The 20,631-nt window shown below is 37.2% G+C and overlaps 1 protein-coding gene across 2 annotated transcripts in view; it reads left to right on the forward strand.

Moving 5' to 3' along the window:
• TMTC4 (transmembrane O-mannosyltransferase targeting cadherins 4) overlaps positions 1–20,631 on the forward strand; it is a 56,166-nt gene that overhangs the window by 23,601 nt on the left and 11,934 nt on the right. For both annotated transcript variants that reach the window (XM_048933193.1, XM_048933194.1), the window contains exons 6-13: positions 1,169–1,266; positions 6,128–6,220; positions 8,810–8,971; positions 9,725–9,927; positions 11,599–11,770; positions 11,855–11,986; positions 20,147–20,226; positions 20,397–20,504. In XM_048933193.1, the coding sequence (XP_048789150.1) occupies positions 1,169–1,266; positions 6,128–6,220; positions 8,810–8,971; positions 9,725–9,927; positions 11,599–11,770; positions 11,855–11,986; positions 20,147–20,226; positions 20,397–20,504 (1,048 nt within the window). The remainder of the gene's footprint in view (positions 1–1,168; positions 1,267–6,127; positions 6,221–8,809; positions 8,972–9,724; positions 9,928–11,598; positions 11,771–11,854; positions 11,987–20,146; positions 20,227–20,396; positions 20,505–20,631) is intronic.

Here is a 20,631-nt window from a genome sequence, read left to right on the forward strand (position 1 = left end):
TATGTTGTTCTGTTCTGTTCTCAGATGTAGGTGCCTACTTCTAGTGAATGAGATCTTATTTCTGTCATTTGTCATCTCTGTAGAACATTATGATAGTTCAGACTAAGTACTGAGGGTCAAACCTGCATTAACAGTAGGCAAGCACGACTCTAGAGATCAAGGAAAATATATTAAAAAAGGGTTCACTCAATGAATATAGAGTTCAGCTTTGTTTCTTCACAGGCCAAATGAAAGGTGGATTCTTGTGTTGCCTACAGAGCCCATGTTGCTTGAATCAAGAATATGTCTCTGAATAAGCTGAGTGCTTCCCTCTGTTGCTTTAACCTGTGGAGTAGAGATTGTGACAGATATGTTTTTGTGTGAAGTACCCATGTACTGTGTGTGCAATAATACCGTGACTGTAGTAAGGCTTTTTGTTATATCAGTCTCAGAAATGCCTGCTTGTAGAACCCAAAAGCAGCTACATGGTGTGGTCTTTAAAGATTCTTTCTTTGACTAGAAGCTGTTGATCTTGATCTCTTGATCTCTTAACCCCACAGTTCTTCACCCAGTCGTAAAACTGTTTCTCTGCTCAGATGCTGGAATTATTGAGCTCTGTGGCATTCTGTGGTAGTGCTAATGAAATGGCATGAAGCACTTGCTAAATGCAGCAGCCCTGGAAAAGCGACTCATTGTGCCTGTGTAGATTAGACTGCTGTTGAAGGAGTTTGTGTGGTGCTGCTTCATATGTAACCATTAGAAATAACTTCATGTTCTTGTGGTAGCTTGGAAGAGAGTAGCCACTAATATTAGAGTTGTAGCTAAGGAAGATAAATGGATCCAAGTCTTGGGAATTAACCTTTGCAGATGATAGATTGTGAAAACTATGTGAAGCTTCTGCCATTCTAATTAGTCTGGCTAAGACATCTAGCAAATGGGGAGATTTCTAATGTCTCAGAGAAGAGAAAAAGACTGCAATAAATGGATGAATGCCAGCATATTACAGGAGGCACCCCATGCTTTTCAAGTCTACGTAACTAGATTTTGACTAACAGGAAATCTTGTGAGATTAAATGCTGGTTTTCCTTTTAATTCTTTGTTTTTCTTTTTTTTAATATTCTAATTTTAATTTCTAACTTTAACTTTTAAATGTATATACCTAATATTATGACATGCTTTATTTTGACAGATAAGGAAGGACATAATTTTTCTGTATTCTGGGTGCTGGTGAGTGTTCTCCTAGGTGCAATAGCCATGCTGTGCAAAGAGCAAGGAATTACAATACTGGTAAGAATCCTCTTACTGACTGAATTTTGACCTCAGCATCTGTCAGGTGCAGTTGTAAAGTGTACAAAGATAAATGTTCTCCACAACTAATCACATACCTTTTTGTTCTCTTCAGCAAACTAGCAATATTCTAATAGAGCTGTATTGGTTGTGTCTCCATAGCCCATATGTTGTAAATTCATTTTATCTTTTGTAAGCAGTTTGCATGTATCTGTTAATTTCTTGCAAAACTTGAAAGATTAGCAGTGTTAGTTTCACTGTGTGTCAATGTTCATTGGCCTTGTTTTTCAATGTATAATTGTTGAGATAGTGAATCTACAGGCCTCTCTTGGAGGCCATGAACAAAGATGTAATTGGAGGAGAGTATTTTTAGAAGCTCCACCTTCTCACTTTTTTTTGAACATTCTTAATTAGAAGTAGGGTCATTATTTATTTCTAATGCTGAGCCTTTTCTTTCTGTTCCCTATTTAAGGAAATGTATATGCAAACAGGCACAGTTACTTTCAAATTCATTGTTCTCTAGCTTTCTGTTACTTAAGTGAAGATGCTCCATTTTGAGGGATCCAGTAAGCTACCTGAAATGGTGCACCTGTGATTTATACCTTTTATGTAGTTGTATATCTGTGTAAGTAAACCTAATTTGGTGCTTTAACTGACATAAAACAAAGCAACCGAATCAGAAGAACTATTTGCAGCAAGGACGTTCTTGTCCTTCTTAGGAAAAAAAATTGTAGAAGAAATCACTGAAACCATCTTCCTGTAGGACATTATTTTCAGACAGACATTTGCAGGCTGATGCATTTTTTCAAAGGTATTTGTGAGGACATATGTGAGGATAACCTAAGAAATATTCTTAAAACATTCTGTGTTTATTTCTTCTAATGGTATAAGGTAATTCCATCCCTCTAGGGAAACTTGCATCCTCAACTCCCTTTTCTTCTCTGTGTACCATTGCACACAGCCTGGGAAACAAACAAGAATTAGAGATCTGTGTGTGGTCGCAGGACCATAATCCTATTGTGATCATTAGGACATGGCAGGACAGCTTGCATAACTAGAATGCAGTCATGGACAGCTATGTACTTTTTAGGAAAGACAGGCCAGCAAGGCGAGATGGTAGAGTTGCTTTTTATGTAAGCAGACAACTGGAATGTTTTGAGATCTGCCTAAGGATGAGTGATGAATGGGCGAAGAGCTTATGGATGAGATCTGAGGAGCAGACTAACATGGGTGACATAACTGTGGGTGTTTACTACAGGCTGCCTGATCAGGAGGAGGAAGTTCATGAGGCTTTCTACAGACATCTGACATTAGTTTCATGAGTTCAGGCTCTGTTCTCATGGAGGATTTCAACAACACTGATATTTTCTGGAAAAGGAACATTGTCAGGCACACACACAGTCCGGAAGGTTCCTGCAGTGCTTGGACGATAACTTTCTGGTGCAAGTGGTAGAGGAGGAGCCAGTGAAAATAGGTGTGTTGCTGAACCTTGTTCTTATAAACATGGAGTGACAGTTTGGGAACATAAAGGTTGGTGGCAGCCTTGGATGCAGTGACCATGAGACAGTGGAATACAGGATTTTACATAGAAGAAACAAGGTAATAAGTAGGAATGCAACCCTGGACTTCAGGAGAAGCAACTTTGACCCATTCAAGGACCTACTTGGAGGATTCACATGGATTAGAGCATTGGGAGATAAGGGCCCAGGAGAACTGGTTGACATTCAAGCACCACTCCTTCCAAGCTCAAGATCTGTGCATTCCTAAGAATAAGCAGTCAGGCAAAGCTGGCGGGAGTCCCCCATGGATGAGCAAAGGAGCTTATGGAAAAACTCAAATGGAAGAAGAAAGTTTATGGAATGTGAAAAAGGGGTCTGGCCACTTGGCAGGAGTATAAGCACATTGTCAGGGCATGCAGGGATGCAACAAGGAAGGCAAAGGAGGTCAAGAACAACAACAGGGGCTTCTTTAGGTATGTAAGTCGCAAAAGAAAGACTGGGGAAAATATGGGTCTGCTACTGAATGAGGTGGATGCTATGGTGACGAAGGACACTGAGAAGGCAGAGATACTAAACGCCTTCTCTTGCTTCAGTCTCTGTTCCTTGGGAATCTTGGACCCTGGAGGTAAGAGAGAATCTGGGGAAAGGGAAACCCCCTTGATCAAAGAGGACATGGTCAGGGGTCATGCAGGGAAACTAGACATATACAAATCCATGGACCCCAATGGAATGCACCCATGTGCTGAAGGAACTGGCAGAAATGTTTGCCATTCTGCTCTCTTATTATCTTTGTAAGGTCACAGAGAATTGAAGTGGTGCCTGAGGACTGGAGGAAAGCCAATGTCTAGAAGGACAAGAAAGAGGAGCCAAGAAACTGCAGACCAGCCAGCCTTTCCTCTGTCCCTGGGAAGGTAATGGAGCAGCTTATTCCTGATGTCATCTCCAATGAAGTCAAAGAAAAGAAGATTATCAGGAATAGTCAACATGGCTTCACTAACCTGATAGCCTTCTGTGATGTCACGACCAGCTGAGTGGATGAAGGAAGAGCAATGGATGTTGTGTACCTTGACTTCTGACACTGTTTCCCAAAACATCCTTGCAGTTAAGCTTAGGAAGTGTGGGATAGATGAGTGAGCAGTGAGGTGACTTGAGAACTGGATAACTGACAGAATTCAGAGTGTTGTGATCAGTGGCACAGGGTCTAGCTGGAGCCCTGTAGCTAGCAGCATTCCCCAGAGGTCAGTACTAGGTCTGGTCTTGTTCAGCATCTTCATCAATGACTTGTATGAAGGGCAAGTTTACTGATGATACTAATCTGGGAGGAGTGGCTGGCACACTAGAAGGCTGTGCTGCTATTCAGCGAGACCTAGACAAGATGGAGAACTGGGCATAGCTGATGAGGTTCAACAAGGGCAGGTGTGGAGTCCTACACTTGGGGAAGAATAACTACACACATCGGTACAGATTAGGGGCTGACCTGCTGCAGAGAGTGGCCTGGGTGTTCTGGTGGACAACACGTTGGCCATGAGCCAGCAGTATGCCCTGGTAGCCAGGAAAGCCAATGGTATCCTGGGGTACATTGAAAAGAACATGGCCAGCAGGTCAAGGGAGGTTTTCACCCCCTCTATTCTGCCCTGGTGAGCCACATCTGGAGTACTGTAACCAGGACTGGGCTCCTCAGTTCAAAACAAACAAACAAACAAACAAACAAGGAACTTCGGGAGGCAGTCCAGCAAAAAGCCACAAAGATGATTCAGGGCCGTGAGTATCTCCCTTATGAAGAAAGGCTGAGAAACCTGAGGCTGTTCAGACTGGAAAAGACTAGGATCTGATCAATATGTGTAAATATCTAATGGGCAAGAGTCAAATGGATGGGGTCAGGCTTTTTGGTGGTGTCCAGCAACAGGAGAAGAGGTAACACGCAACCTGAAACAGATGAAGTTCCACCTGAATACAAGGAAAAACTTGATTTTGAGGGTGACAGAGCACTGGAACAGCTTCCCAGAAAGGCTGTGGACTCTTCTCTTCAGATATTCAAAACCTGCCTAGATACTTTTCTGTGTAACTTACTCTTGAAAATCCATTTTAGCAGGGGGATTGGACTATGATCCAGAGGTCCCTTCCAATCCCTCTGACTTGTGATTCTGTAATTATTTGAGTTAGAAGACACAGAATTTGTATTGATCTGGATTTTTTTATTCGTTTGCTAGGATTTATTTGCATTGCTAAGATGATGGTATTTATTCTTGTGTTAAGGGACAAGGGTCAAAGGGATGAAAGGATAAATCATATATTAAAAAGATTGCTTCTAGGCTGAATGTATTTTTCAGTTGGATTCTTACGTTATTAATCTCCATGTAATTGATACAAAAGCCTTGTAATTGCCAGCTGACCTCTCTATGTAAAACCATGCCACAGTCCAACCTATCTCCTCGCTTTTCCCTATGGTGGTTCCTCTTTGTTCTAACTCCTTCCTTGCCTGATACTATTTTTACTGACTACTTTTTTCCATTTAGTTTATTGACGTAATTTCCAAAGGTAATGGGATGTAGACTAAGTATTCATGAATTGTCATGGTTGGTGATTGCTTGGATGTTGAAGTTGTACTTTAACATTGACCTCAACAGAATTACCTCATTGACCTCAAAAGAATTACCTCTGGATCTATTTTATGCACATTCCACCCAAGGAAACAAAAAAGTACAGTCCTGAAGAGCAGTACTTATACTTCAGCTTTATGTGTAGTGGCTGATATAGAACTTCTCATTTTTTTCAGCAACTTCCAGTGTATGTGTTGATGTAATTGCAAAAAAAGCAAGCCTGATAAATCTCTGAGCCTTTGGTTGTTGTGACAATCAATTTATCTTCAAAAAAATAATATTTTTGACAGCTGGAAGTCAAAAGATACCATGCTGCTCAAAAATGTGTGTGTGTGTGTGTGTGTGTAAAAGACTTAAAGAAACTTCACCTTAATATAAGCCATGCCTTTTGACTGTTGTGTTTACACTGCAGAATGTTTGGGAAAGCAGTCTGAGAACAGATAAGTAGTTTGAAACTGTTGTAACCATATGGGGCATAGTTTGCTGGTACATGGTGTCCCTGCAACATTATTGGATATAGCAAAAGCCTATCTGTTACAATAGTGTGATGTTCCACTCATCTGAGCTCAGGTTCTTAATTTCTCATTCTGCCATCTTATTAGCAACATATCTGTTATTCACTTGTTTGGAATCAGGAATAAGATGTAAAATGTAGAAGTGGAATATAAGATGTATTTTTTTTTAATTGTTTTTTTGGGTAGCTACTTCATCTTACTTTTTATTTACCTTTTTTAATTTTTTTTTTTTTTTTTGGTTGTTTAGGGTTTGAATGCAGTGTTTGATGCACTGGTGATTAACAAGTTAAATATTTTGGAGTTCATTCAAAAATTACTACGTAAGGACAAGTTAATGGAGGTGAGTCCTTAGAGGTTTTGTTCATTCTTGCTGGTCAATCATGTACCAAGAGAAAGAGAGAGAACTTCTGTCAGTTTTGTTGTTGCTGAGAATTAAAGAAAAATTAGGGATTTTCAGCCAGCTAAGTAAGTCAATTGTGCAGTTAAATCTTTGCAGCAATGTGAGTAATAATGGTATTACATTAGAAATGCATTGAAGACAAAAAGCCTTTCTACAGGTTCTCATGTCAGTATCTTAAAACTGTTGTGGACGAGCTGCCTGATGCTACAAGTTCTACAGAAGCAATAGAACTCCTGAAGTGGTTATTAAACACAACTTAGTCTGCATAGGTAGAGCTATTTATTCAGATTCATGAGATGCTTAAATAGACATTAGAAAAATAACGTAAAAATATTATTATGTCCCATTTCCCAACTCTACTAAAATATTGTACTCTTTTCTTTAGCATATGAATTACCAACCAGGAGACAATTTATAGTGGATTGGAGATTTGAAAGTAGAACTATTCAAGCTCTGATAGATACTAAGGATAAATATCTACTTCTACTGATACTGCTTTAACTGGTATAGGATCAAATGGAATTTAACACCAATTATTTGTTGAGAGATGATAATCATAAGCAAATCACAAAAACAGTCATGGTTAGTGAGGTTAGCAATTGATAGCAGCCAAATAGATCAACAGACTACTAGAACATCACTACTGTTAAACAGCTGAATCATTTGCCTCTCCCATGCAAGCTTGAGCAAGGCAAAGGGAATGTATGTTCATTGGAATTTACATTGATTGGTAGTTTCACTGTGGAGAACTCTTGCTCGTATTTCTAAGCAGCACAAGTCCTATGGGACTGTTAAATTGCTTCATGAAGTGTGGCAATGTTCTTAAGAATCTTTGCAGGGAAATTGGTGAAAGTGGAATTTTCAGAACTGAAACAATAGATTTGGGCAAGGAATGGATGAAAGGTACAAGAATATGTCAGCAAGCAAGGATACTGAGGAATCGAGTTGTATAATGACAATAATGTCAACCAGCATAAGAAAAGGAAGGAGTCTAGAGTAGTACGGAACTAAAGTAGATCCAGCTCAAAATTAAAGTGATGGAAATGTGTCAGGGTCAAACTTTTTTTGGAGAATTACTCGTTAAGCATGAACAGCTCCAAGCAATATACTTCTGTTTTGTGATCTTCAAGCTGTCTGGGTGAGGAAAACATAGAATGTGTCTTTTCTCTATCATCTTTACGTAGAAGTAATTAATTTTAGCTCCTGCAACTTAAAAAAAAAAAAAATGCGTCAAGGTCTTTTCATTTAAGTGTATTTAAATTTCATTTGTTTTGTCTTGTTGAAAGGCAGGTCATAAATTTTTAATTGCACGCTTTTTTTGCCCTCTTGATTTGAGAGACTACTTTCAGTTTGATGCCAGATCTCAGTAAGCTCTAAATCAAAGGCAATAAGACATGTGGTAACACTTCTCCCACTTCTAAAATCCTGCTTACTAAGAGATTTTGTGGTTTGTGAAGTGTGGCCTTTTGGAAGGTGTGTGTGCCATTAAATGAAATTAAGCCTGGGATAACACTTTTAGTGTAATTACTTTGTAATAAGACATATAAATTGTCACAATGCAGTTTTCCTTCCTTCACAACACAATTTTTTTCCAAAAAAAAAAAAAAAAAAAGAAAAGTATTTAGCAATGATTTGCTTGAATCCTCATTGTAATGACTTCTGTTACTGATGTGCAAATTGGAAATAGTCATCTGAGCACAAAGGCTAGCTTATATAAATTCACCATTACAAACTTATTTCCGTATGCATTTAACTAAATATTTTATGATGACTCCACTGTCAGCTACAAATATTAAAAACTCATCTGAGTATCTCTTTGAAACTTAACTTTTCCATCATTTTAGAGAATAAATACCTTCAGCCAGGACACTGCTAGATCTCTTGCTCAATAAGACTTTTTTTTCATAGTTTTCAGAAAAAGCTAGTATTGATTCATAAGTAATTATGGTGATGCTTGCTAATCAGTGTATTTCAATCATAGATGGTAATAAGCAGCATGCTAGCTGTTATGGAGGACACAGAGAACAGATCATGTATAACTAGTTTTTAAAGGGAATACAGTATTTAAAGCATATCAGGCTAAAGGAGAAAGATACGGATAAAGGAAAGCTAATACTTCAGATCATGTGACCACATTTCTCAGGATCCAGTCAACACCTTCATGTAAAAATCTACTGTTTATCAATGTTTTCATCTTCAGATATGTTCAACAGAGAAGGAAGTGGTTCAGATGACCCCTAATTTCGGAGAAACTCTTGCCTTCAGTCTGCTTCTCTTAGGACTTATTGAGGCTGCTTAGATTAATTTCAACCATCAGGTTTTAGGAAGCTTTAAGAGAGTCCTACAACGCTGTAACACAGGGAGTTAGAGAGACACTATAGTGAAGTTTGACTTGTAACTGCGAAAGTAAGGCAAATGTCGATTAATAACTTCTCTGAAATGGGTGGCCAAAAGGATGTGAGTATAATAAGGAGAAGAAGAAAGTATTTGTTTTTAAATGCTTTTTCTTTCTTTCTTTCTTTTCTGTAGAGTGCTGGTCTGCTAAGAAAGGGGCTGCTTTTCAGAATAACTCTTCTGATGTCTGGAGGGGCTGGTATACTTTATATACGCTGGAGGATTATGGGCACAGGGCCACCAGCTTTTACTGAAGTAGACAATCCAGCTTCATTTGCAGATAGTTTGTTTGTGAGAGTAAGTTATGATGCTGATTTTTATTATTTTTTTTCTGACATGCTTAGGACTTTTGTCTTGGTCAGCTAATTAAATTTTATTTTGTGTTTTAAAGAAACAAAATGGGCAATCTTTATGTTGTGAGATGTGTAATGAATCACTTCCCTTGTGCTTTGTGATTTTCTGCCACTGTTTTGTTTTTTTTTTTTAAACCTACACCTTGAATATTCTTTGCATTCAATTTAGTATGTGCTGCACACACTGAATGTTTCCATTTATTCACTACTTTTTTCATGCTTGCCAGCAGTTAGCTTTTGCTGCATTTCGTTATTTTTCCACATACTGTATTTGACTCTTCATCTTTACAATTGAAGAAAATAGCATAAAGTTCTGGTCTGGTGCATTTGGAGTATGTTTTGGCTGTATGCTTCTAACTTTATTAAGTCTGGGTTTTGGAGATGAGGATGTTGTTTTTTGGCATTTTCTTCTGATGTGAGAAATTCTTTCTGCAAGTGGATGTTGATTGTACAGTATAGAACTGTTTCTCTTCTCTGAGGAGAGCCTCACAGCTGTATTTAAAAAAAAAAAGTTAATTTCACAGCTGTAACATATATGGTCTACAGCTAGATGCAACCTAACAGAATTTAAGGATTTAAGGCCTGTTTTATAAGCAATGTTTTGCAATAACAAAAATGGTAGAAAAGAACTGAAGTTTCTTCCCCTCACACTTAAGTTTAGTATCAAATAAATGTTTGTTTTCTTTTTGACTGACAGGCTATAAACTATAATTACTACTATTCGCTGAATGCATGGTTGCTGTTGTGTCCCTGGTGGCTGTGCTTTGATTGGTCAATGGGTTGCATACCCCTCATTAAATCCGTCAGTGACTGGAGGATAATTGCACTAGCAGCACTTTGGTTCTGCCTAATTGGCCTGATATGCCAAGCTCTGTGCTCAGAAGACAGCTATAAGAGAAGGTAAGAGACAGTGATGAATTTTAAATGGCTGGACAACTTGAGTACAGTATTATTTTGTTAAATCCAGTACCGATAATTTTAACAATTCAGTGGAACCAGTGTCTAGCAAATGCAGTTCAAATAAATATTTATAGCTGTCATTACAATTTTATCCCAATTTGGGTCCATCACTGTACACTGACTAGTGGGAAACACTTGGAGGGGGAAATATGGATGGCTGCTTTATTCTTCTCCTGAAATGGCACTGTAGGTGGTAAGAAGTAATCTGTGTTCAGAACAGAGCAGTGTGTTGTTGACATCACTTTTTCTAAGTCATCATCTCTTTTAATCCCCTCTCTTAATAATGAAAAGGAGAGATGTGCCTTGACAGGAGGTACAAATGCTAGTCACACAATTAATAAATAAAATACTGACCCACTGTATCTACTGAAGAAATGATTTGTACTTTACCAAAAGAAACTAAAAATATATTTATATTGTTAACTATGCTGTCTCACTTGAGGATTTCAGCTTAATTTTTGTTAGCTTTTCTGTTTCCTTGGATTTTATGTATAATTAATTCTCAGCTCCTTCACATTTTTTAGCAGCTCAGTCACAATGAGATCATCCTTTTTTTTCAAAGTACTGAATGTTTCCATTTTCTTTCTGAGGTATTCTGTAACTTCATTTCTTTGCTTGTCTCTTCAAAGACTAACCTTCCTTTTCTTTATTTCTGTACTGATTTGTAATTTGTACAACTGAAATCATTTTGGAGAGGAGTTGAATCTTGTTATAAGTGTCATCGTATTCTCTAGAAAAAAAAAAAATGAAGCCAATATTGCTGAACCATTTTTTAGTAAAAAGTAAAAACCAAATAGTGAAGGCCATGGACACTGAGAGGGGAGAAAAGAAAACTAACAAGTTCCTTACTGTAGGTTTGTTGTATACATTACAGTATAGAGATTTAGTTGCAATAAATTTGAGTACACAACAACCATGCCCATGGCCTGACACAGATGTGGTGTTCATTAATCCTTCGTAAGGATCCTTTCTGTAAGGTACCTTGTCTCAGTTTTCTCAGTTGTCTAAGTTCTCTGTCTTCCTTAGTTACCTGCTGAGGGTTGCTCATTCCTGATATAGATACCTAAAGCAAGGAAGATGAAATGCCTCTCTCCACTGACTGTGGAAGGAGTGTAGATGTAGACTGTGTGTGGTTAAACACAATTCTATTCTATTAATCTTGTTGTTAGGGGGAGGAAAAAAAAAACAGTGCTCTCAGTTGGAAACATATCTAAGTTATTTCTTTAAGTGACCTGTATATTTTTCCCTTTTTTGTGGTCTTATTAATTCCAAAACCAGACAGGTAGCTTTCATCATTAGCTCTCTTACCTGTATATTTTAAATAGATATTACATAATTAATACTTAATGGGATTATTTTGCAGTTTTGAAGCATGAAGTTTGCTTTACTGGTAATTATAGCTAAGATTTTAAAAGTGCATAATAGAGTGAAGTGTCAAAATCTTACTGAAGCCTAATCTGACTTTTTAATGTGGTTCCCAAATGCTGCTTTTGAATGCCCTGCTCCATTTGCACTTTTTTCCTAGCTTTTTTAAAATAAATATTGTATGTTAAGTGAAAAAATTTTATTAAGCTTTATGGCTAATCTGATAATCTTGTTTCTTGTTTGCAGAATTCTTACACTGGGACTTGGATTTCTTATTATCCCTTTTCTTCCTGCAAGCAACCTATTCTTCCGTGTAGGATTTGTTGTTGCAGAGAGAGTCATCTACCTCCCCAGTATTGGCTATTGCATTCTGTTTACATATGGATTTAGTCTCTTGAGTAAGCAAGCCAAGAAAAAGGTACCATCAAAACAATCAGCAAAGCTGATGATGAAGTGCTTCAATTGAGTGATTTGATTCTTAACTTGTCTCTCTTTCGTTAAGAAAATTCTTGCTGTGGCAGTACTTGGAATCTTACTGATGAACATTATGCGCTGTGCACTCCGCAGCAGTCAGTGGAGGTCAGAAGAACAGCTTTTTAGGAGTGCACTGTCTGTATGCCCTCTCAATGCAAAAGTAAGTCAGTTTTAACCTTTTTTCTTTCTTTGTGTTTTCAAAAAATGCTTTGAATTTTGAAATGAAGGCAGTCTTATGTGTAGTCAGTGTGTTGTGGGTATAGTAGACCTCACAATTTTCACTGGGCCAGGAGTATGACATTATCAGACACCTTAAATGATGGTATTAACTCAATTGAAATAGCAGACAGCAAAAATTACAGTTTAGTATTATCTTCAGTTGTAATTCAGAACTTGGGGAATGGGGATGGGGAGGGAGAAAAGAAGGGGGACTATACTCCAGGAAAGGGCATTTAGTCAAATCATGTGTCAAAAAAATCTCTTAAAAGAATTGATTATACAATTGCAGATTATTACAGCAAAATATCTGAGAGAGTTTAGGTTGCAGTGTTCTCATCTAAATAATTTCTATACTTTGATTTTTAGAATCCTTCCAGTGGTATATATAACCAACACAGCTAAGGCAGAAAGAAACGTTATCTGTGTGTCTGCAAGACAGAATAAAATCTTTGCTCCTGCTTCTCTTTTACAGTGGCTGAATGAGCTAGGCTTCAGACACAGACATTAAGGAAAACTGCAATATTCCTTTCAGGACTTAGTGAGAGAAAAAGGCAGGGGTGGGATTGATGTTTCATTGCACTGAATGAACATCAGTGTTTGGTATAGTAGACTGAATCTAGCCTGCCTGCAGAGGTGAGCTCTGCAGTAGTTCTTAAATAGCTGAGGCTGGGATCTATTGGACTATACCACATAGCCTTGATGTTGTCTGAATTTTAGAACAGACTATCTTCAGTAAGCCTGGGAATGGAATCAACAGCTTGCTAATAACAACACATGGATGTTTTGCAAAATTAGATTTCTGTAGTCTGAAGTTGAATATAGAAAATACAGATCAAGATACAGAATTTAAACAGATACCTGTGAATGCTGAACTTTGTGAAGAGAATGACAAATTTAGCATCTACTGGAATAGAAACGTGCCGAGGTGATATCTAAAAAGCATTGATGGTCAATATTTACAACATAGTTATGTCTTAAAACAATTTTGGATTTCGATACATAGGAAAAGAGCTATTGTATTTTACAGTGGCAGTGGTAAGTAACCATCCTCTCTTCTAGTATGACTTCAGTATATCTTGTCTGCTGAATGACAAGTACATACTGTAAATGGAGCAAATGCAGTCTGCTTTTTTTGTGTGTAGTTCTATCCATCTGCTATGGTACGAGTGCTTTAGACAGATCTACACTCTTTGCCTCTGCTCCAAGGTCCTTGGACAGCAGCCATGTCTGGCTGGGAAGCTGTGTAGCTGTGTTTGCACAGTGCTGTGCTTGAGCCGATAAGCTGTGTGCAAGCTACTGAACTAATGCAGCTGGTTCAAAGCCAATGAGTGTACAGGGAAAACGAGCTTGTGTTTGTCAACACTAGGCTATGTAGACATGCCTGGGCTGTATTGATACTAGTGACAGCTTGCACAAATAGCAAGCATGAGGATGTGAACAGGAAGGTTTTTATAGACTCACATTCCAGACTTCTTTAATGAGTAACTTTGAAGTTGCGGTATTAGGGAACTTGACTAGCCAAGAACAATAGAGAACCCATTTGTAAGAGCCAGTGTCTTTTTTTTTTTCATAATGGATTAGCTACATCTAGTCAATTTTAGCGAAGATAAATGTAAAAGTTGGAACTATGTTCTATTTTAGTCTTCTGTTGTTGTCAAGAAATTGCAGACTTCCTTTAAAACTAGTTCCACAGCACTCTTCATTGGCCCCTTTATTTCAGTGGCAGAATGACTCAGACCAAAAGATGGAATGCAGATGATAATATTTCTACTTTTCTCAGAACATCTTTGATTTATGTTAAGTGGTCATGCTTTAATTCCATTTTGTAGCAGGGTTCCAAAATCTCCAGCTGTCTCCCAAATACCAATGAGACCTGCAGCTTTTTTAGTACAGCTCTTCTCAGTTCCAAATTGTCTGGGAGCAGTGTAAGGTAAATTTAACATAATTCTAAGTAACAAGTAGCTACAATGTTGCCTTCTTTAGTTTCACACTCACATTCCTTAAACATCTCTCTTAGACAGAGATATGGAAACTGCAATAAATCAAATTCTCTGGCATAGTAGCAAATCTACCCCTTGAGTGATGGACGTATCTGGCTCAAGAAGGTGAAATTAATGATAGACATGGCCCAGTAATTTTGATATGTATTGGAAGTAATCAGGTACCATAATGAGGATGCAAAGATTTTTGATTTATTTTTTAAAGTTCACAATACAGAAAAGTGTATGTTATCTATTTTAAATGTACGTACGCATGTGCATTTATTTATTTGCGAGAAAGAGAAAAAAGAATGTTAGAGCAATGTCCAGGAGTATGTCGCTCTTGCTTGGTCCTGTGTTTAAGCTGGGTTGAAAGATTCATAGACTGAAGCAGTATATACATATGGCAGTATTTTGCCTAGACAAGCAGGAGGTGCAGGTATCTATATTTAATATCACCACATTTTTTCATACAGTATAGATTCATGGAATTCCTTGAGCTCAGTGATGGAATGGACTAGTGTGAGTTAGAACCAGGCCAGTCTTGTCTCTACTAAAGCAAATTTTGTAAACAGTTACATAAGCTCTTTTCTGATGGTGACATGTTACAGGTAGTTCATCAGTTTCAAATAATTCAGTGCTAGTGGCTTAGGAAAGACTCAATGGATATAATTGAGTCTTTTCATTGATGCCAGTGTGTTGCAAGCTAATCCATAAGTGCTTTGTTGAAGAACTAGAATATCTGATTACAGGCTATGATGAAACCCTAACTGCAGTTTGAGCATATCAGATTACTGGCTTGGTACTCATCCCCTTAGGTTTACACATCTACATCTGAGCAAGTCAGGTTTCCTTTATATCTGGAGAGGAGAAACTGTCCCTTTTATCACGTGGTTTGTCATCATCTTGAGCTACTTGATTGATGCAGGGCAGAAGGACTGCACCTTGTTCTGTGTATTTCTCTCCACTGAAAGGTCTCAGAACTACCTCAGTTGTGTATACATAAGGTTGTGAGATTTTGCCCCTGTCCTAGTGCCATTCACCATCTCTAGGCATCATTGTATTGCTTCTCACTCTCTGATGTTGTTATATGCTGTTCTCTTTCAATTTTAAAGAATATTCCTGTCCTGAAGATGCTCATCTCACTGGTGTTTTCTGCAATAAGTTACTGTTCAAAATGCCAAGTTGCTTTTTCTTGTTTTCTGGAAAGCTGTGACAGTTTTTAAGAATTCACAGACAGTGCCTATTTTTGATGACTACTTTTAATTGATTATATAAATAAAGGTGCAATAATGTAATGAAATATATGGAAAATAGCAGCCACAGTGACTGACCTTTTTTTTTTCCGTAGATTTGGAAATAATTTAAATGATTGTAAATTGTTAACAATCTGTACATAGTCTGTACATTCTATTTAGTACTAAGTTTGTTTTTTTTTCCCTTTGCAGCATGTAATTTAATAAACTTGTTGGGTTTTTGTTGTTGTTGTTTTTTAATTCACTTAAGTAGCAGCATTTCTGTAATACTTAGCAAGGGAGTTATGGCATTCTGAACAGAATGCACTGCTAACTAGTCTGCCTTGAGCTACTAAGGGTGGTGAGCATAGGAAGTTCTGTACCAATATACAAAGGAACTTCTTCACAGTGAGGGTGACAGAGCACTGGAACAGGCTGCCCAGGGAAGTTGTGGAGTCTCCTCTGGAGATATTCAAGACCTGCCTGGACACCAACCTGTGCAGCCTGCTGTAGGGGGCCTGCTTTAGGAGGAGGGGTTGGACTCAGTGATCTCCAGAGGTCCCTTCCAGCCCCTACAATTCTGTAATTCTGTAGCTTTGTTCCTGATGCTTCATGCAAACTGTTTTTATCAGGGGGACAAGTTTGTCAAAGACAGTCTGTTCTCATACTGAAAATGAACAACAGATTTTTTTAAGGCTATTTTCTCTATTTTTTTTAAAAAAGCCTTGTAAAACTTCTTTGCATCAGGACACGATTGATGGCCTTTTAAGGTTTTGTGAAGCAGATCTAGAGAGAACTTCCTTTAGATATTGAGAATTCTATGTTGGATATTAAAAGGGGTTTATCTTTTGAAAAGGATACCTTAAATGCTGTCGGTTATATTTTTAGAGGTTAACTGGTGTTTTGTTGCATGGATAACGTCTTAGATGTCATAATATGAGTATATGTGCTTTGTATATGAGTGTAGTAATGCAGAAGAACCCTTAGAAGATACTAGCTGCACAAACAAAGAGATCAAAAAAAAAAGAAAGAAAGCATTGTTTTATTTAGAAAACATAATTTCTGTAGCAGAGGAAAGAGAAGAGTGTTTGATGGAAGAAAAGCTAGCATTGAACAGAAGCATCTGTGTGTTTCTGTACAAATTTTGACATCTGTGAGCTGCTTCCATCCTTTTCAGCAAATGTTCATATTTGTTGAAAAGGTGATTATAAGCAGTGAGGAAGAGAGAATAACATAGTCGATAATCAGTGCTCCAGCTGAGCACTACATGTATTTCCTAGATGATACTGCATTTCAGTTTCTTCCTATACTGGTTTGAGGCAGGAAATAGGGCGGGGATGGAACAAGAAATTAGTTTGATATTAATGATGATTTTGTACAGGGAAAATGGGTTCTTTTTTTTTCTTTTTTTCTATCTCATTTTAATGTGTATGCACATTTAAACACTTGAGTAAGTGTAAGTAAGAGTTCAAGCATCATGTGTGTCTAACAATAATACACAGTGCTTTTATTTTCTTATAATAACATCTTAGACCCATTGAGGTATTAAGGGCAGACAAACACAGAGCACAGTGCTAGGCCATGATGCCACGCTTATGTTAACTTCAAACATGGCTGTCTGTTGAAATCACATCACTTTTCTCATGGGGCATTTTTAGTATATCACTCTTTCTTAATGGTCTTTGCTGCAGAGAATGCGGTGTTGTTATGCATCTCTGAGAAATGTTCATTTTAGAGCTATTACTGTAATGTAATTACCTGTTTAAGTTTGATAAAGGAGCAAGTGGGCATAATGTAATATGTCATTTTCAGTTAATGTCTATCTTTAGTGCTCGTTTAGTAATGAAATGGTATGTCTGTTCTTAAATGTTTCATCAGGAAAGGAAAATCCTCTCCCAGGTTGGCATGGGTGGTATCTGTTAAAGCCAATGAACCATGTCTCTGGAGATTAAATTTAAAGCATCGTACTGACCTGCCACTTGTGGATATGTGGGAAGTGTCCCTGTGTTGTATAGATAGGAATTGTAGGAGAGATCAGAGAGAACTACAGCTCTGTGCTTAGCAGAGGGCATACAGGTTGTTTGTAAACCTGGTTGAGGTGAGTAGGGCAAAAGGCTGATCTTGACATCTCTAATTCCCAGGGAAGTGAGAGACGTGACCGTATAACTAGAATAACCTGCACCCTTCCAATGGTTCTGTATGCTTAGAAACAATTCCTGATTCTGTTCTTAAGATAAAGATTTTATTGCATGTTTATCGCCTGCAAATTTGCTTTGAAGCTGTTTTGTTGTTGGAAGTTTATGGTGGTCTGAGGGTTTCCTTTGGTTTGTGTACTGTAATTTTTCTTCTCTTACTTTCTTCTTTATCACCATATAGAGAGGAGCTAAGGTACAATTTCTCCTGAAGGGAACTGGGAAACATGTACAACAAGGAACTCTTAATATTCTGGAAAACTGTCGAAACATTGTTCCTTTTACACAGAAACACTATCTGAGGATAGAACACTATCTGAGGATAGAAGAAATCATGGAGAGGAAAAAAAAAAAAACCAGATTGTTTTAATAAGCAGTAGTTTATTTAAATAGCTTTGTTATCTGTTTTAATACTGTAATAGATCATCCTAATTCAGTTCACAAAACGTGCACTTAATGTTTCGTTTGACGTTCTGACTTGAAAGAATTGATATCTTTTGGCTTTCTGCAAGCTAAATAAACCGATTTACATGAGAAGAATATGCTTTTTGCTGCTCTTTTAGATAGAAATGGACTACAGGGAGTTCTGCACTGTAAGAAACTGAGGCAAAAATAGAGTCTGAAAGTGAAATGCTGACTGACTCCTAACACAAGACAACTGAAACATATGTTTCTAAGACTGAGTGGGTGGTGTACACAGTTGTTGTTTTTTTTTTCTCATATGCTCTGTCTTCCGTCTTTAATCAAATTCCTTCTTGCAGTAATGCTTATGATGTCTTCAAAATGAGCAGCGTGAAGAAAAAGACATTTGTAAAACTTTAGAGAAACAAACTGAATCTGGTTAGCATAGCCTTAGTTGGCTTCCTTTATTTCTTTCTGTTTTGCTAAAAGTTATCTTTTATCTGGAAGTGCAGCAAAGTTTAATAACCTAAATATCTCTGAATAGATTTTGAATCTGTAAACTTCACTGCATGTGTAATCAAAGCCATCCAGTTTCCTAAGAATGCTGTTATAATGTGCTGAAAAATTTCTTGAGGAGATGCAAATAACACTCAGTCCTGGGCAACATCTTTGGGGTGTATTATTTTACTTTAATGACCCTTTGAAAGCTATGCTATTTTTTTTTTATCACAGTGAATTGACTTTTATAAATGTCTGTGCCTTGATATAAACGTCCCATCCTGTTGCTTGTTAGGAGTAGACCTTGTCATATTTTTTCTGAATGCATGAAGGAAATGTCTGAATATTTTATTTTATTTTTTTCCTTGGAAGCTGTGATAGAACTGCTTTTATGAGTTGCTGAATCTGTGTGCTGTTTTATATCTTACAGCCTGAGGAGCTGCTTCTGTGAATGCTTAGTAAGCCTCACAGCATTTTTACTATCTTTAAAACCAATGAAACTACTTTTTCACTTATTTTAGAAAGCATGAAATATGATTTTAACTTGATTTGTTGGTGGCATGGTACTGTATAGTTGCAGTCATGTAGAAATGGTATTCAACAACAAAATGCTGTAACGATTGAGTTCAAACATAACTGTGTGTGCTGGATCAGTGGGACCCAGGTGTTGTGCCAAACACAGTGAGAATTTAAACTTTGGACACATGAGACAGAAATCCTTTTCTGAATGTTTACGGTGAATTAGAGCTACCTAAATTTATTACAAACCTATCATTATGTATTTCAATCAAAATAATTTCTGCATAGTGTTCTTTAAAGAGATTTAAATAAGATTTTTGTGGTGTGGAAATAATTATACTGTATAAGTTTTTTTTAGATGTGGTATATACATTTTGATTTCAAATAGTAAGGCAATTTAAAGCATGAATTCTGATCGAGTTGCAGAGAAGTCTATTTTGAGCAGTTAGTGTTCACAATACTTTTATTTCTAAACTTGAGTATTCCTTTGACCAGGTAATGTAGTTTTCTGGCAGTAGACTTAAAATAGGATTTGAAATGAATATCCTGAAATTCCTATCGAATCCTTATCATAAATCCAAATCATAGGGATTTGCTCTGTAGTTATCCTGAAACTCTAGACCTTTCCCTTATTTTCAACTGCATATAACAGGCAGGGCCTCCAACATGCTGTCAAGGTTTGTTTGTTTGTTTGTTTCAGAAATGCTGTTTGGTATGTGTTGTTAAAGTGAAACAAAAATAGTTGGGTCTTTTGAGTGGTGAGAAATGGTTGTTAGTTTATATCAGTTTATATCAGTTTATATATTTAGGTCAGTTTATATCAGATTTCTCTTGGCTTACAGTGAGGTAAAAGCGAAGTTTAATCAACGCTTAGTGTTGTAGTTTATCTTCTACTGTGGTGGATTTGAATGAGTCAGAATTATTCATCTGACAAATAACAGAAATGGAGGGTAAGAGGTCTCCATATCAAGAGTCTTATGGGCAGTGTGATGAGCTTATTTACAAGATCAGGAAGTGAATAATCTTTCTTAACTAGCTAGACCAGGTAAGCAGATTTATTTATTCCTAAGATTTTGGTTTTTTACAGCTTTCATTCCATATATTGTCCAACCTGGAGAATCCACCTACCACAGAAAATCAGCAGTTATTGACATAAGTACTGACTGTATCTGTTTGGATCTGTATTTATTTGTACCTATTAATAATTTTTAGCAACACAAATCCATAAAATATGTGACTCTACAGCATCTGCTAAAATGTTCATCTGTGTTTTCAGGTACACTACAACGTTGGCAAAAACCTGGCTGACAAAGGAAATCAAAGCGCTGCAATCAAATACTACAGAGAAGCTGTAAGGTATTAAAAATTTGCTGTTTTATTGAGCTACCCTGAGATTGCTTTAATGTTTAACCAGGAGAAAATGCTTTGGTATTCATTTTCATGCTCTGCAGAGATGAAGGGCTAACAATTTGCATACGGAAATGTGTCTCATACATAATAATAATCTCTTCAATTTTAAATTTTAGGCTGAACCCTAAATACGTACATGCCATGAACAACCTTGGAAATATTCTGAAGGAAAGAAATGAACTCCAAGAAGCAGAAGAGTTGCTGTCCTTAGCTGTACAAATACAGTATGTTTAGAACAATGCTAACCAGTGTTTTTCACTGGCTAAGCAGAAATGGCATACAATGGGGTCTTCTGTTCTGGACACTCAATTAATCATCACTCCCTCTTTTTTGTTTCTTCTTCTTTTTTTC

This window comes from Lagopus muta, chromosome 1, assembly GCF_023343835.1.
Source record: "Lagopus muta isolate bLagMut1 chromosome 1, bLagMut1 primary, whole genome shotgun sequence".
In the NCBI taxonomy this organism is placed as follows: Eukaryota; Metazoa; Chordata; class Aves; order Galliformes; family Phasianidae; genus Lagopus; species Lagopus muta.